At 42.4% G+C, this 17,728-nt stretch overlaps 2 protein-coding genes across 5 annotated transcripts in view; both read right to left on the reverse strand.

Annotated features, from left to right (window-relative positions):
* SLC35A1 (solute carrier family 35 member A1) overlaps positions 1-956 on the reverse strand; it is a 52,122-nt gene extending 51,166 nt beyond the window's left edge. The window contains exon 1 of one of the 2 annotated variants that reach the window (XM_018053162.1): positions 738-956. In XM_018053162.1, the coding sequence (XP_017908651.1) occupies positions 738-753 (16 nt within the window). In that variant the 5' untranslated portion in view covers positions 754-956. The remainder of the gene's footprint in view (positions 1-737) is intronic. The other variant, XM_018053161.1, reaches the window with a different exon arrangement.
* Positions 6,790-17,728, reverse strand: part of CFAP206 (cilia and flagella associated protein 206) — a 43,642-nt gene continuing 32,703 nt past the window's right edge. For 2 of the 3 annotated variants that reach the window (XM_005684701.3, XM_005684700.3), the window contains one exon: positions 13,251-13,710. In XM_005684701.3, coding sequence (XP_005684758.1) covers positions 13,480-13,710 — 231 coding nt within the window. In that variant the 3' untranslated portion in view covers positions 13,251-13,479. Of the gene's footprint in view, positions 7,054-13,250; positions 13,711-17,728 lie in introns of those variants that run through there. The other variant, XM_013966494.2, reaches the window with a different exon arrangement.

The following is a 17,728-nucleotide window of genomic DNA, read 5'->3' on the forward strand; positions in this document are numbered from 1 at the left end:
AAAAGACAATTAGTCATCAAACATTATTACTCTAATGAGCTATCCCTGGGGAAGGGGCAAGGGCAGGGGCGGAGGATGGATATCACCCTTCCCACAAAATATTCAAGTGTTCTTTCTAACCACATAACAACATTCTGGAGAGTAACTGTTAACAACAGCTTTCTCCGTCTCGTCACATTGCAAGGCTGTTCTCCTGCCCCAAGGATGTTTTCAGTGTCTGTTAGGTGGACTAGCCGCTGCTTAGGTTTTGCACCCGGAGCATACCCTTAAGGCTCTGAGCATCCCAGTGTAAAAGTCACCGCAGTGACCCCGGCCCGCACTGAGACCTGTCCTGCCTCCCGCTGGGTGATGCGGCTCCAGCCCGGTCCCGGCGCACCGACCCCTCACCCGGTCTGCTACAGCCCAGGCCTGTCTGAATTCTGTTCCCACCTACTTGTCCAGGCAGGTGCGGTCTCCGGCCGCCAAACCAGCTGGCCCTGAGTCCGCCCCCCGGGAAGGCAGCCGCAGTGGGAGGCTGGTTGTCCAGCGCTGCCCTGACCCGTGGCAGCGCGCTCTCAAGCCCGGGAGCAGCTCAACACAAACCCCTGATCCCCGACGCCCGGGCCTACCCCTCGGAGACCCGAGCCCCGCAGGCGAGGAGGATGCTCGCCCGCAGACAGATGCAGACAAGCGCTGAGACTCGCTCTGCATAGCGCCCCCGACCCGGGTTCCCCAGTCCCGCCGGGCCCCGGCCTCACCTCTTGGGGCTGCCATGGTTCCCCGACAGCGCCGCGCGGAACTGACCCGCACCCCCTCCGCGCGCGCTGAGGGCACCGGGGACCGCCTCCTGGGGTCATAGAGACGAACCCGCGCGGCCTAGAGCGTCCCGCCAGCCGACGGGCCGCGGCTTCCAGCCCAGCCAAGCACCTGAACTAGGTTCACGAATTCGACCGCTGCAGAAAAGGGGCGGACCCGGATGGAGAAGAGACCGGTACCGCCCAGTTTCTGTTGACAAGCGCGTAAAACTTAGGTTCCACAGCGCTCTTTTGTAAAACTACAACTCCCGGCCGGCTAAGGAGGCTGAGTCGCGAGAGCCGAGCGTTGCCTTCTGGGAGCTGTAGTCCTCACCAGGTGATTTGGCGGCAAGTAGGAATTGGTCTTCGATTTAAGGATTCTGGCAAAGCTGTTGTAGATCCTCCCAAAACCCGGAAAGTAACAGAAACTAGGCAACTTCTGTAACTTGCATTAACTTCCTCACTCATTAACTTCTGTTGTTACCTCTTATTTAAGCTTATAGTTTATATTATATATTGTTCAAAGTCTGTGGCTGTGTCCTCATCGTCAGCATCATCTTTGATTATATTTACCTTACCAGACATTCTAATTGCACAATCTTTGCTTCAAAACCTTAGGCATATCAACAGGCACTGACTTCAACCACTATAATCTCCACCATCACTGAACCATGTTAATTGGCATAAGCGATATTAGAAATAATTCACTGTCAAATGGTTTTCAAGATATGTGGATTGGCTAAAAATACTGTTGTATATAAGTACCTCCATTCTTACAGGAACATGGGTACAATATTCTGAGATGCCCAGCAGCCTACACCTTCTGTAGCATGATCTTTCCCCAAATGACTTTCAGACTAAATTGAAGAAAGTAGGGAAAACCACTAGACCATTCAGGTATGACCTAAATCAAATCTCTTATGATTATACACTAGAAGCGACAGATAAGATTCAATGGATTAGATCTGATAGACAGAGTGCCTGAGAACTAAATGGACCGAGGTTCATGACATTGTACAGGAGGCAGTGATCAAGACCATTCCCAAGAAAAAGAAATGCAAAAAGGCAAAATGGTTGTCTGAGGAGACCTTACAAACAGCTGTGAAAAGGAGAGAAGTGAAAGGCAAGGGGGAAAAGAAAGATATACCCATCTAAATTCAGAGTTCCAAAGACTAGCAAGGAAAGAGAAGAAACCTTCCTCAGTGATCAATGCAAAGAAATAGAGGAAAACAATAGAATGGGAAAGACTAGAGATCTCTTCAAGAAAATTAGAGATACCAAGGGAACATTTCACATAAAGATGGGCACAATAAAGGACAGAAACGGTATGAACCTAACAGAAGCAGAAGATATTGAGAAGAGGTGGCAAGAATACACAGAAGAACTGTACAAAAAAAGATCTTCATGACCCATCATGACCACTACGGTGTGATCACTCACCTAGAGCCAAACATCCTGGAATTCAAAGTCAAGTGGGCCTTAGGAAGCATCACTATGAACAAAGCTAGTGGAAGTGACAGAATTCCAGTTGAGCTATTTCAAATCCTAAAAGATGATGCTGTGAAAGTGCTGCACTCAATATGCCAGCAAATTTGGAAAATTCAGCTTTGGCCACAGGACTGGAAAACGTCAGTTTTCATTTCAACTCCAAAGAAAGGCATTGCCAAAGAATGCTCAAACTACCGCACAATTGCACTCATCTCACACACTAGCAAAGTGATGCTCAAAATTCTCCAAGCCAGGCTTCAACAGTACATGAACCGTGAACTTCCAGATGTTCAAGCTGGTTTTAGAAAAGGCAGAGGAACCAGAGATCAAATTGCCAACATCCGGTGGATCATGGAAAAAGCAAGAGAGTTCCAGAAAAACATTTATTTCTGCTTTATTGACTATGCCAAAGCCTTTGACTATGTGGATCACAACAAACCGTGGAAAATTCTTAAAGAGATGGGAATACCAGACCACCTGACCTGCCTCCTGAGAAATCTGTATGCAGGTCAAGAAACAACAGTTAGAACTGGACATGAAAAAACAGACTGGTTCCAAATAAGAAAAGGAGTACATCAAGGCTGTATATTGTCACCCTGCTTATTTAACTTCTATGCAGAGTACATCATGAGAAATACTGGGTTGGATGAAGCACAAGCTGGAATCAAGATTGCTGGGGGAAATATCAATCACCTCAGATATGCAGATGACACCACCCTTATGGCAGAAAGTGAAGAAGAACTAAAAAGCCTCTTGATGAAAGTGAAAGAGGAGAGTGAAAAAGTTGGCTTAAAACTCAACATTCAGAAAACTAAGATCATGGCATCTGGTCCCATCATTTCATGGCAAGTAGGTGGGGAAACAGTGGAAACAGTGACAGACTTTTTTTTTTTTTTGCTCCAAAATCACTGCAGAAGTTGACTGCAGCCAGGAAATTAAAAGACACTTGCTCCTTCAAAGAAAAGACATTACTATATCAACAAAGCTAGTCCATCTAGTCAAAGCTACGGTTTTTCCAGTAGGCATATATGGATATTTCTCTATAAAGAAATAAAGACTATAAAGAAAGCTGAGCACCAAAGAATTGATGCTTTTGAACTGTGGTGTTGCAGAAGACTCTTGAGGGTCCCTTGGACAACAAGGAGATCCAACCAGTCCATCCTAAAGGAAATCAGTCCTGATGTGAAGAACTGACTCACTTGAAAAGACCCTGATGCTGGGAAAGATTGATTGCAGGAGGAAAAGGGGACAACAGAAGATAAGATGGTTGGGTGGCATCACCGACTCAATGGACATGAGTTTGAGTAAACTCCAGGAGTTGGTGATGGACAGGGAGGCTTGGCATGCTGCACTCCATGGGGCTGCAAAGGGTTGGACACGACTAAGCGACTGAATTGAACCTAAGATCATTTTATATATATATATCCTGTTAACATTATTGCAAAATTTTTCATTCCTTATTAGCATCACATTAATAGGGGGGAGTGGGGCTTCCCAGATAGCTCAGTGTAAAGAAGGCAGGTTCTATCCCTAGGTGGGGAAGATCCCCTGAAGAAGGAAATGGCAACCCACTCCAGTATTCTTGCCTCGGAAACCCCATGGACAGAGTAGCCTGGTGGGCTACAGTCCATGGAGTATCAAAAGAGCAGGACTTGGCAAATAAACATGACTTGGCAAATAAACATGACTTAGCAACTAAACAACAATATCAGAAGGAACTCACAGAAGGAGACCATAGTTTATATAGTGAGACATTTGATTAATCTTAGTTCAGAGCGATGTTGAATCTTCCTTCCCTCTGCCTGGTTGTATGTGTGCTGACTGGTGCTGATCACCTCTTCTTGTAATTGGTACAGTTCTCACTTATGCAATTATTCAGTTCCCTGCTGTATGTTCTTATACGTACCCATATACACTTAAAAACTCATATCTGTACTTGAAATTAATTGTAAAAATTAAAAATATTCTATCATACATTTATTTTGTTCTATATTGTTTTATATGGTTTATTTATCTCCTATTTTGGAATATCATTATAGTCTCAACTTACTTCAATTAACTATAATTATTCTTTGGACACTCAAATTGCCGCAGTATGGACCCTATAAGTCCACTCCTTTCTTTAAATCTGCAGAAACTTTTTGAAACATTTTTGATTTCTGGCAACAAGGTCCCAGGTTCCAGGCCAATCTTGATTTTTCCCTTTTCTAAGCCATGGGATCAACTGCACTTCAAGAAACTATGGTTCCTTCTGGGGGAGAACAGTATTACACACATACACACTGATCATAATTAGGGTGGTGGGTAAGATGCTTTAGAGCTAGTTTGTGGCATTTCTGGTTCACATAATGTAAATTTTCCTTCTTAAAATTTTCATTGCCTGCAAAGACTTTCTGCTCCATTACCATGAGCCTTGACTAGATTCTGATGCCTCTTGTCCTAACATGATCAGCCCAAAACCCACCAGGGACAAACCTATAGTCAGATCACGTCAGGATGATTGGTCCATTCCAGTGAAGGAGACTGCACATCAGAATAACTGTAGGAGGTCTCGGGAAACAAAGGAAAAGACAGTTACAGAATCTGGGGGAAGGATGGACTTACTGTGTATGTTTGCTCAATCATGTCCAACTCTGCGACAGGCTCCTCTGTCCATGGGATTTTCTAGACATGAATATTAGAGTGGGTGAAATTTAAAAAGCAGTACTTTGTTAGATTCAAAGAAGGGCTGTGTGTGAAAAACTCAACATCAGACCCGAATAGTCTCAGGATCCTGTTTCTTGGAAACTCCAAAGTTACTATATATGTGGACTGTTACACTCAGGAGTCCCCTAAATGAAGGCTTTGGAACTAGATTGGAAACTGAAGCTGCGTCGTTGGATCAAAGTGACTTAAATCCTTCAAGCAAGAATAGAGTGTTTCATTGTTACTGATACAATTTTCACAGCAGTGTTCCTAGTAGTGTGTGATTTCAGAGAACAAAACTTTTCAGTGAATTAGAAAGTAGACACTCAAAAAAGGGGGGTGTTATTATACTTTACAACTGTAGCATATTCTTGAGAGATATATTATTTCCTGTTAACTTTGAAGCTCGAATTTTTTTGTTTCTCATCTCAGCCCAGTGAATGGCCAAGCAGATATTTACATTCTTAGTTTAAGGTAATTTTTACTTTCTCATTTCAAATTATCCTAAGTCTTCCAGGACAAGTATCAGTTCAATGTGTTTCTTTTATGTATGTCTAGTTTTCTGTACAAACCTTGGTTAGAGCAAGGAACAGACATCTCCGTCATGTGAGCCATAAGATCATTTGCCTGATGATGAAATAACCTTACAGCAGCTGTTGCTCTTTCCATCTGAGACCCCAATGATTTTTCTGATTGTCACTATCACACTGAAGTATTTGTCTCGATACCCTGTCACTTCTGTCTCTGCTTAGGTATCAGAGCTACCCTGCTGCTGCTGCTGCTGCTAAGTTGCTTCAGGCATGTCTGACTCTGTGTGATCCCATAGACAGCAGCCCACCAGGCTCCGCCATCCCTGGGATTCTCCAGGCAAGAACACTGGAGTGGGTTGCCATTTCCTTCTCCAATGCATGAAAGTGAAAAGTGAAAGTGAAGTCGCTCAGCTGTGTCTGACTCTTAGCGACCCCATGGACTGCAGCCCACCAGGCCCTCTGTCCATGGGATTTTCCAGGCAAGAGTACTGGAGTGGGGTGCCATTGCCTTCTCTGAGAGCTACCCTAGTCTCAATGAATTGTATGAAAGGAAGCCCACTACTATCTCCATTAGTAACAAAGTAAAAGTGTGAACTTCATTAAACAAAAAGACTGCAGAAAGCAAATACCAAAAGGCTTAAGGGGATTGTAGCTCAATTCAAGTATGGTATTTGTACGATAGATTATTAAAAGTGGCAAGGTTTAAAGTATAGTAAACCATTAAAGAACTGTGTAGACAAATGCAGATTAAGCATATTACTCTCATTCTCCTATTTAAGAAAAAATCCCAAACTAATCTGAAACCTGGGTTCCCTTCCTGGGTTGGGAAGATCCTCTGGAGAAGGGAAAGGCTACCCACTTCAGTATTCTGGCCTGGAGAATTCCATGGACTGTATAGTCCGTGGGGTTGCAAAGAGTCAGACACAACTGAATGACTTTCACTTTCACTGTGATTTTAAAACAACTCTTTCCTGTGGTATAAAAATTACTAAAGACAAATCAGAAGGATTGTTGCATTTTAGAACTGAGAAAATTTGTTTTAAAAATACAAAGACACAACGTAAAATTCAGTGTCTGAACTGAAAGAGTTAAATGAGTAATAATCGTCAGTATCTAAATATTTATTTAAGTTAATAAATTTTATTTTTTCTTTTTATTAGAATATAATGGTTTTACAATGTTGTCTTAGTTTCTGCTGTACAATGAAGTAAATCGGCCATATGTCTACATAGATCCCCTCCCTCTTGGACCTCTGTCTCTCACCCTACCCCCTCATCCCCTCCTCCCCTCACTCCAGGTTAAACATTTCTTATTTGAGCTTAACTCTCCCTTCCCTCTGCTGTCATTTTTAGTTACCATAATCTCATTTCTCCTTTCCTGCCAAACAGTCACTGATAAGTAGTCTGTACTTAGTTCTACAATTTTCTGCTTTGCTGGCTGCAATCTTATTTCAACTCAGGCCAACACTGTTAAAACAGCCTGGCAGTTGCCAACTCCATTCTTCATCCTCTTGTGTTTGTTCATCAGACATTTAAGGAAAGTCCTAATGTGCCAAGCATTATTCTAAGTACTGAGATCTAGAAAACAAAAATCAGGAAAAATAAGGATGGGGTGCAGCAGAAACAAACCACTGGGGGATCCCTCCTCTCTTGGCTGATATTAACAAGGCACTTACCAGACAAATTCTTCACACATATTAGCTAACTGGTCAGAAAACTAAGATCATGGTCCCCCACATCATGACAAAAGATGGAGAAATAATGGAAACCAGCGACATACGTTATTTTGGGGGGCTCCAAAATCACTGCAGATGGTGACTGCAGCCATGAAATTAACAGTCGCTTTCTCCTTGGAAGAAAAGTTATGAACAATATAGACAGCATATTAAAAAGCAGAGACATTATTTTGCCAACAAAGGTCCGTCTAGTCAAAGCTATGGATTTTCCAATAGTCATGTATGGATGTGAGAGTTAGACTATAAAGAAAGCTGGGTGCTGAAGAACTGATGCTTTTGAACTGTGGTGTTGGAGAAGACTCTTGAGGGTCCCTTGGACAGCAGGGAGATCCAACCAGTCCATCCTAAAGGAAATCAGTTCTAAATATTCATTGGAAGGACTGATGTTGAAGCTGAAACTCCAATACTTTGACCACCTGATGTGAAGAACTGACTCACTTGAAAAGACCCTGGTGCTGGGAAAGATTAAAGGCGGGAGGAGGAGAGAACAACAGAGGATGAGAAGGCTGGATGGCATCACCAACTCAATGGACATGAGTTTGAGTAAACTCCAGGAGTTGGTGATGCACAGGGAGGCCTGGAGTGTAGCAGTCCATGGGGTCACAAATGTTGGACATGACTGAGCGACTGAACTGAACTGATTTAATCCTCTCAGACAAGCCAATGAGTTGGGAACCATTATCCCAATTTAGATGATGAAGAAACTCAGCGGGGAGAGACCATATAACACAGCTAACAATAAGTAGAAGACTGAGACCATACTTCCGTGATCACAGAGATTACTTTACATTTTTTCCTACTCTTCTGACTGCTTCTCTGTCTTCTCTCTTCCTCCTCATTCCATCCCCATTCATTGGTGATGATCCCCCAAACTACCCTTCTCCAGATCAAATTCTAGTCACCTCTGCTTTTGTCATTTCTTAAATTCAAAATTTCTAGTACTGAACACATTATCTTTTTTGACCAACCACTTCCCCTTCTCACATCATCCTCTGTTTCTCAGGGTAGAAACTCTGATTTTCTCTTCTCTGTCCTGGGCTGTTATATCTCCTTCCTTAAATCTCACATTTGTCCCTTCCTGTCATCCAAAACCACGATGCCTTAACCCTTGTTAACAGCTTCTTCTCCATCTCACCCTTGTGGCTTAACTGGTAAAGAATCCACCTGCAATGCGGGAGACCTGGGTTTGATCCCTGGGTTGGAAAGATGCCCTGCAGAAGGGAAAGAGTACCCACTCCAGTATTCTGGCCTGGAGAATTCTATGGACTGTATAGTCCACGGGGTCACAAAGGGTCGGACACGACTGAGTGACTCTCACTTTCACTTTTCTCCATCTCACCAATTCCAGCATCTCTCTCCCTCAGTGGATCTTCTGTTCCAGGATCAGCCACAGTTTTTTGTTGTTTTTTTTTTTTTAAATATCATACTACAGAAAGGCAACACATTCCTCTGTCTTTCAGAGTTCTCCAAAATCTATGCCGACCCTCCTCATCCAGCTCTATTTTCCACCAACTTCCCCAAAGATGATTTCCTTTTTCCTCTCTGTGTTTCTTCCTTTTATTTTCCAATAACTACTTTGCCACTGAACTACCACCTTGACCATTAAAATAATCACTCAACCAATATGCTGCTTCCAGTCTGTCCTTCCTTTCATTCCTTTTTTAAAAAACTCATTCATCCAACAAGATACAATAACAATACTAGGGATGTAAAAATGGCTAAAATACAACTTAGATCTCACGGTCTAACAGGGAGAACACAGAGGGACACATATAGACCTTTTTACTTCAAGCGCTATTATAGTAAAAGTATGTATAAACTCCTGTGAAAACCCAAGGGAAAAAAAATTATCTCAAAGGTGATGGGGAAAACCTTCACTGAAAAAATGAAATCTGATAAATAGATGCTCAAGCTGGATTTAGAAAAGGCAGAGGAACCAGAGGTCAAATTGCCAACATCCACTGGATCATCAAAAAAGCAAGAGAGTTCCAGGAAAATATCTATTTCTGATTTATTGACTGGAATATCTGGCAGCACTCAGAGCCTTTGACTGTGTGGATCACAACAAATCATGGAAAATTCTTAAAGAGATGGGAATACCAGACCACCTAACCTCCCTCCTGAGAAATCTGTATGCAGGTCAAGAAACAACAGTTAGAACTGGACATGGAACAACAGACTGGTTCCAAATTGGGAAGGAAGTACGTCAAGGCTGTATATTGTCACCCTGCTTATTTAACTTCTATGCATAGTACATCATGAGAAATGCTGGACTGGATGAAGCACAAGCTGGAATCAAGATTGCTGGGGGAAATATCAATAACCTCAGATATGTAGATGACACCACCCTTATGGCAGAAAGTGAAGAGCTAAAAAGCCTCTTGATGAAAGTGAAAGAGGAGAGTGAAAAAGTTGGCTTAAAACTCAACATTCAGAAAACTAAGATCATGGCAGCTGACCCCATCACTTCATAGATGGGGCAAATAGATGGCAGACTTTATTTTTTTGTGCTCCAAAATCACTGCATATGGTGACTGAAGCTATGAAATTAAAAGACGCTTGCTCCTTGGAAGAAAAGTTATGACCAACCTCAGTTCAGTTCAGTTCAGTTCAGTCACTCAGTCGTGTCCGACTCTTTGCAACCCCATGAATCACAGCACACCAGGCCTCCCTGTCCACCACCAACTCCCGGAGTTCACTCAGATTCATGTCCATCGAGTCAGTGATGCCATCCAGCCATCTCATCCTCTGCCGTCCCCTTCTCCTCCTGCCCCCAATCCCTCCCAGCATCAGAGTCTTTTCCAATGAGTCAACTCTTCGCATGAGGTGGCCAAAGTACTGGAGTTTCAGCTTTAGCATCAGTCCTTCCAAAGAAATCCTAGGGCTGATCTCCTTCAGAATGGACTGGTTGGATCTCTTTGCAGTCCAAGGGACTCTCAAGAGTCTTCTCCAACACCACAGTTCAAAAGCATCAATTCTTCGGCGCTCAGCTTTCTTCACAGTCCAACTCTCACATCCATACATGACTACTGGAAAAACCATAGCCTTGACTAGACGGACCTTAGTCAGCAAAGTAATGTCTCTGCTTTTGAATATGCTATCTAGGTTGGTCATAACTTTTCTTCCAAGGAGTAAGCGTCTTTTAATTTCATGGCTGCAGTCACCATCTGCAGTGGTTTTGGAGCCCAAAAAAATAAAGTCTGACACTGTTTCCACTGTTTCTCCATCTATTTCCCATGAAGTGATGGGACCGGATGCCATGATAAAGCTTTGTTTTCTGAATGTTGAGCTTTAATGACCAACCTAGACAGAATATTAAAAAGCAGAGACATTACTTTGCCTACAAAGGTCCGTCTAATCAAAGCTATGGTTTTTCCAGTAGTCAGATATGGATGTGAGAGTTGGACTATAAAGAAAGCTGAGTGCCCAAGAATTGATGCTTTTGAACTGTAGTGTTGGAGAAGACTCTTGAGAGTCCCTTGGACAGCAAGGAGATCCTAAAGGAAATCAGTCCTGAATATTCATTGGAAGGACTGATGCTGAAGCTGAAAGTCCAATACTTTGGCCACCTAATGCAAAGAACTGACTCAATGGAAAAGACCCTGATGCTGGGAAAGATTGAAGCCAAGAGGTGAAGGGGATGACAGAGGATGAGATGGTTGGATGGCATCACTGACTCAATGGACATGAGTTTGAGTAAACTCCGGGAGTTGGTGATGAACAGGGAGGCTTGGCGTGCTGCAGTCCATGGGGTCGCAAAGAGTTGGACACAACTGAGCAACTGAACTGAACTGATGAACAGATTTTATGGGGACAAACATTTCCTAGGGCTGTCTGTGGAGTCTATTCCAGGGGACAAAAGTATATTAAAGACTCTAATATATTCAGACTGTTTGGACTCTGCCTACTATGTATATAATATGTACAGAGAGCATGGAGGCAGAATATGTGACTAAAAGATAAAGGGATATATTTTGAAAAGTCTCACGTGTTAAGCAATTTTTACTTTATCCCCTAGATAATGAAAAAAGTGTCTTTTTAAGTAAGGGGAGTGAGGGTTGGCGGGGAGGGAGCCAGGTGATCTGATCAGATTTATATGTTACAAAAATTATGCTAGTGAATCAAGCAATAGTTCTAAATCTAAATTATGACAACAGCAGTAAGAATAGGAAGACACGGATCTTGAAGGCAGCTAAAGCCAAATCAATGGGGTGCAATGACTAGTTAAATGTAGGGGCTGTGGGAGACAGTCCAGAAGTTTTTCTATGCTACTGAGCAGCTGGTGATACCTTTGACCACAGAAGGAAATACAGAGGGAGAAACAAGTTTGGTAGAGAAAATGAATTTGGGCTATGACCTGCTGAAATGGTGCTGACCAACTGACACTGGGTCCAACATGCAGTTAGAACTCTTTAGAGAGGTCCTGGGAGAAGACAAGTTGACCATGTGACATAGCTCCCTTTATTCTGATTCTTTTATTCTTACCAGATGACTTTCTGATATTAGCTTTTCAAATCGTATTTCGTGTTTTTATTTGCTTGGCAATTCTACTTTCAGCCCTAACTTCAGAACCCCAAATTGTGGTTTATCAGCCATTCTTTTCTGTGTTTAGGAATCTTGTAAGATCAAAAGAGGGTTGACTAGAATAGGTAAAATCAAATTCCTGAATTTGTAAAGTTTAGTACTACCTTTAAGCATCCACCATCTTCAGGGACAGAGCCCTCTCACCCCGACTCTCACCCCCAGGGTTTTGCCTCAACAGCTAGCCAACCTATCTTTAACATCACTTTTAAATTACAGGTATGATAAACAGCAATGTCCTACTGTATAACAGAGGGAACTAAATTCAGTATCTGGTGATAAACCATAATGGAAAAGAATATAAAAAAGATATAAGTGAATCCCTTTGCTTAACATTGTAAATCAACTATACATCAATTAAAAAATTAAACTATAGGTGTGAAAATCATGACAACTTAGAAGTAGATCTGTTTTTTGAAGTTTACCCCTGTAATATATGTGGAAAATGGATTTTGAAGCATATCATGCTATTAATATAAGTAATATTTAACCTATATAGAAAACAAACTATACAAACTTAGGTGTGAGAGTCACCTAAGTCAAAAAAATGTATTAAATATAAGTGAACCCCCAGCTGCTGAGGCAAGTTCTAACAGCCCGTCCATCTGAGAGCTTTCATTACCCATCCACGTGTATTGGGAGTACGTAAGGCAGTGACAAAACAGTGGCTCTAAAATTCAGCTATCAGTAATTCACAGGGACCTGAAACAGCTGCCGTGGAGTCAGGCAGACAGGGCAAAGGAGTGAAGTGGGAGCCCCGTAAGGCAGCAGGAGTTGCCCTTACATTGCAACCAGATGCACCTGCCCTACGAAAGGGCGGAGCCGCTACTTACGGAAGGCTGACCGAGTGCTGCCAGATATTCTGGTCTTTTCAAGGGGCCATAAGCCAGACTCCATATAAAACTTTCAGATTTTAAAAGACATCATGTGATCACAACTATGATTTAGGATTACATTTTAAGTACTATTACAAGTAGAAAACAGAAATGATGACGACAGAAAATAATGAAGAAGTGTTCAACAAATTTGTGCTAGATAAAAGATAAACAGAAAAATAATCTGAGTGAAGGAATACTGAAGTATTAAAATCAAGACCTCAATTGGGATAAATAAATAAAAATAAAAACATTATGTGGCCCTTTGTTCTAACTGTTCCAAATTAATGAAATCTTATACCAATTTAATTCATGTTACATTGGATAGCTAATGAAGCTGAAAATGTTAACTACATTTTAAATTTTTAATGTTCAACATTAACTGTGATTTTAGGGATAAACGTCTATCCCAGGCATAATAATCTGATATTAATGTATAAAAAGTTATCTAAATAAATTTCCATCCCAAGCATAATAATATTATATATAAATATCTAATCATATGTTAATATATTAATATCTAATAATTTCAGTCTCGATGCTGCCAAACATTTTCTAAGAAGTCAAAGAGGAATGGACAGAGTTTTACTTTTCAATTTTAATAGAATGAAAAATGTATTACAGAAAACAATGTTTCCTTTATTGTTGGAGTTCGACAGTGCATATAAATGAGAATCCAAAGACATTCATAACACCAATGAATGTACCAGCTCCCCCCAAAAATCAGTGAATTTTCACGGATGCAAACATACTCTTAAATACTTGCCACTGTTCATCAGTTGTGGCATCCACATTAAAAACCCAGTCTCTAACTAGGTTTCATCAACCGCTCTAGTTAAGTTCACCTTGACTCCATAGGTGGTCTTAGTTTGGCCCCCGCGGAGACCAGCTATGTAAATCTGGGGCCGGGGCACTCGGCTGCTGCCCTCCCTCATGGACTGCGTACCAACATCCTTTGAAGGGTACACCTGGGAATAGTTTTCTCTTCTCATGTGACTATGATCAGTCTGTACCGAGTGAGTAACTTTCCGACGCAAATTGGCCTAAGTAGAAAGAGAATTACACTGGAATGAACATTCCTCTAAAGAACAAATAAAATACTCTAAGATATTAGTTAATATCTGCTTTTTACTCTAAGGTAAAAGCTAATAAAAGGAAAGTTATGACCAACCTGCTGCTGCTGCTGCTAAGTCGCTTCAGTCGTGTCCAACTCTGTGCGACCCCATAGACGGCAGCCCACCAGGCTCCGCCGTCCCTGGGATTCTCCAGGCAAGAACACTGGAGTGGGTTGCCATTTCCTTCTCCAATGGGTGAAAGTGAAGTCGCTCAGTCGTGTCCAACTCTTAGCGACCCCATGGACTGCAGCCTACCAGGCTCCTCCATCCATGGGATTTTCTAGGCAGGAGTACTGGAGTGGGTTGCTATTGCCTTCTCCAATGACCAACCTAGATAGCATATTAAAAAAGCAGAGACATTACGTTGCCAACAAAGGTCCGTCTAGTCAAGGCTATGGTTTTTCCAGTGGTCATGTATGGATGTGAGAGTCAGACTGTGAAGAAAGCTGAGCAGGGAAGAATTGATGCTTTTGAACTGTGGTGTTGGAGAAGACTCTTGAGAGTCACTTGGACTGCGAGGTGATCCAACCAGTCCATTCTAAAGGAGGTCGGTCCTGGGTGTTCACTGGAAGGACTGATGCTAAAGCTGAAACTCCAGTACTTTGGCCACCTCATGTGAAGAGTTGACTCATTGGAAAAGCCCCTGATGCTGGGAGGGATTGGGGGCAGGAGGAGAAGGGGACGACAGAGGATGAAATGGCTGGATGGCATCACCGACTCAATGGACATGAGTTTGAGTAGACTCCGGGAGTTGGTGATGGACAGGGAGGCCTGGCGTGCTGCAATTCATGGGGTCTCAAAGAGTCGGACACGACTGAGCGACTGAACTGAACTGAACTGAATAGCTAATATCTGCCTTTTCTTTTTCCTCCTCTCCATCCACAAAGAAATTAGTCCTACAACACAGCATGTTTCTACAAAACATTAAAATATTAGACAATTTAGAGCATATTAGAAAATAAATACCCTTTGCTGAGAAGTAGGAAAATAGATAAATGAAAATTGACATAAAAACCTAAAGAGAAAACATACAGATTCAAATGTACAGTGAGCTCAATTCATTATTGTACTTTGAGAGTCATACCACTTGGATTTTTTTTTCTCCACCATTCTTGGTTTATTTGTTTAAAAGACAAAAATTTTAAGATTTCCATTGTCTTACTTAAATGGGCTTCACCCAGCACTTAAATTGAGATGCTCAGATGTTTCCAGATAATATTTTATATTGCTCTACATTTTGCTTGCTCCTTTTACAGATTACTAGTAAACATGAGGTTAAACAGATTACTCCAGCTGGGAAGCAAGGAAGAGTTTATATAAAGGAGAATAAGGGTTTTACTGAAGCTGTGGTGAAGCCCCAGGAAAAAACTCAGAAGGGATTAGAACATGTGAGTTAAGAGAGACCTAGAATTAGAGGAAACATTTCAGAGTTTGAGAAACTGCAGATGATGAAGAACTACTTCTGCCCACAACTTATTGTCTACATTAGTAGGGCTTTACTATTCCTATGTCTTCATTAGCATAATTTTACTATTCTGAGAGTCTCTTGCCAAAGCAAATCACTTGACTTCATTATAGAGCATCCTGAAAGATGCATCAACTCTTCAGTTGTAAGCATTAACACAGAGAAGAAACCCTAGGACTCTTCGTATCAGTTGCCTTCAGATTCACCTTGCTTATTTCCATCAATCCTGGACTGCTTGTTCATGATTTTACCCAACCCAATTCAAGCCCCCAACCCATCCCCCAGTTGATCCCAGGCACTGGAACACCTACCTTCAACTAAACTTCGAAGTCTCAATAAATCCTGACCTTACTCTTCCCCACTCCGAGACACTGCAAATCTCTGCTGACGGGGTGGTTTCCCTCATCACTGTAAGCGATATACTCAGTTTTGTCTTATTAACAAGTTGTACTGGGTAATATATGGGGAGCTGGCCTTCAACATGCTGCAAATCTAGGGGTAATTTGGTCTAAGGTGGGGATCAGAATGAAGTTGAAGAATGAGAACAGAGAGCCCAGTTAGTACAAAGTTCTGCCCCACTGAACACTCCATTCTCTTTAAAATTTCCAGCCCAGATCTAACATTTACTTCTCACAGTCTGTCTAACCATCACTCCTCTCTTCTCCATTGCCTATCTGTACCTCAAGGTCAACTTAATAAGTCACCTATGTCAATGGGATAGAATTTTTATTTCACTTCTGTTAAACCACTTAACAGAAATGCATCAACGTCACCTGCTAGACTATTAGCTCCTGAAGGACAAAGCAGCAGGGTATGTAAGCTACCCAGTACACGTCTGATGACTTCATGCCAGTCTAGCAGATGATAGGAAAGAATACAGGGGATGGGAGCTTCGAGAGCTACAAAGAGCAACTGGTGAGAATGCTAACGGGATGGTGATTGGAAGATACACCAGGAAGCTGCAGCTTTCTCATCTCAAGAAATCAGGGGCTGAAAAGTTGCCACCAGAGAGGATAACAAGGGAATTGATATGGTTAGTGACAAGAGAGACTGAATATACAAACACACATAGGCTGGACCCTAACCGTGACCCTAACCCCTGGAGAAGGAAATGGCAACCCACTCCAGTATTCTTGCCTGGAGAATCCCATGGATGGAGGAGCTTGGTGGGCTACAGTCCACAGGTAGCAAAGAGTCAGACACGACTGAGCGACTTCACTTTCACTTTATATGAAATAGTACTCTAACCTACAACCTCTGCAGCAACCAGTCTCAGAAGATAAACCACAACCTCAGTAGCTGTAGCAATCAGCTCAGAACAGCCCTATTTTCTTTTCCCCCCGGCTACCTCCCCTTCCAACTCTGAAAAATTTTGCAATAATGTTAACAGGATATATATATAAAATGATCTTAGGTTCAATTCAGTTGCTTAGTCGTGTCCAACCCTTTGCAACCCCATGGAGTGCAGCATGCCAAGCCTCCCTATCCATCACCAACTCCTGGAGTTTACTCAAACTCATGTCCATTGCGTCAGTGATGCCACCCAACCATCTTATCTTCTCTTGTCCCCTTTTCCTCCTGCAATCAATCTTTCCCAGCATCAGGGTCTTAATGCTCACTAAGCCAATCACATAAGATGCCCTGCTGCTAGTTAGCCCACCTCTAGTTAGCCTGCCTCTTGTTTCCTGTCCCTTGGACTGCAAGAAGATCAAACCAGTCAATCCTAAAGGAAATCAGTCCTGAATATTCATTGGAAGGACAGATGCTGAAGCTGAAACTCGAGGTCTTTGCCCACCTGATGCAAAGTACTGACTCACTGGAAAAAACCCTGACGCTGAGAAAGATTGAAGGCAGAAAGAGAAGGGGACGACAGAGGATGAGATGGTTGGATGGCATCACTGACTTGATGGACATGAGTTGAGCAAGCTCTGCGAGTTGATGATGGACAGGGAAGCCTGGTGTGCTGCAGTCCATGGGGTTGCAAAGCGTCAGACATGATTGAGGGACTGAACTGAACTGAGTTTCCTGTCAACTTCCTCCAGAGGAATACCCAAACCTCCCCCTTTTTCACTATAAAACTTTTTCACTCCTCTCCCCAACTCTGAGTCCCTGCCCAACGCAAGTGATGGTGACTGACTCCCTGGATACAGCAATCTTTAAATGAATAGCCTCTGTTCTCACATGAGTAGTCTTCATTTATTTCCATACCTTATTTCAGTTAAAGAGATGGGTAAAATATACTGAGAAAAGGCTATAGATAAAAGAGAGTCTGTTCCTTCACACTGTATTTGCTGTTTAAAATGACAAGATGCTATAAAAAGGATGAGGGGAAGGAATTCCACTGAGTCTGATAAGGATGAAAGTTTTAAAGGCAGACTTCAAGGGTAGGTACATGCCTGAGTGCTAAGCCACTTCAGTCATGTCCAACTCTCTGCAGCCCCATGGACTATAGCTCTCCAGGATCCTCTGTCCAAGGCAAGA

This window comes from Capra hircus, chromosome 9, assembly GCF_001704415.2.
Source record: "Capra hircus breed San Clemente chromosome 9, ASM170441v1, whole genome shotgun sequence".
NCBI classification, from domain to species: Eukaryota; Metazoa; Chordata; class Mammalia; order Artiodactyla; family Bovidae; genus Capra; species Capra hircus.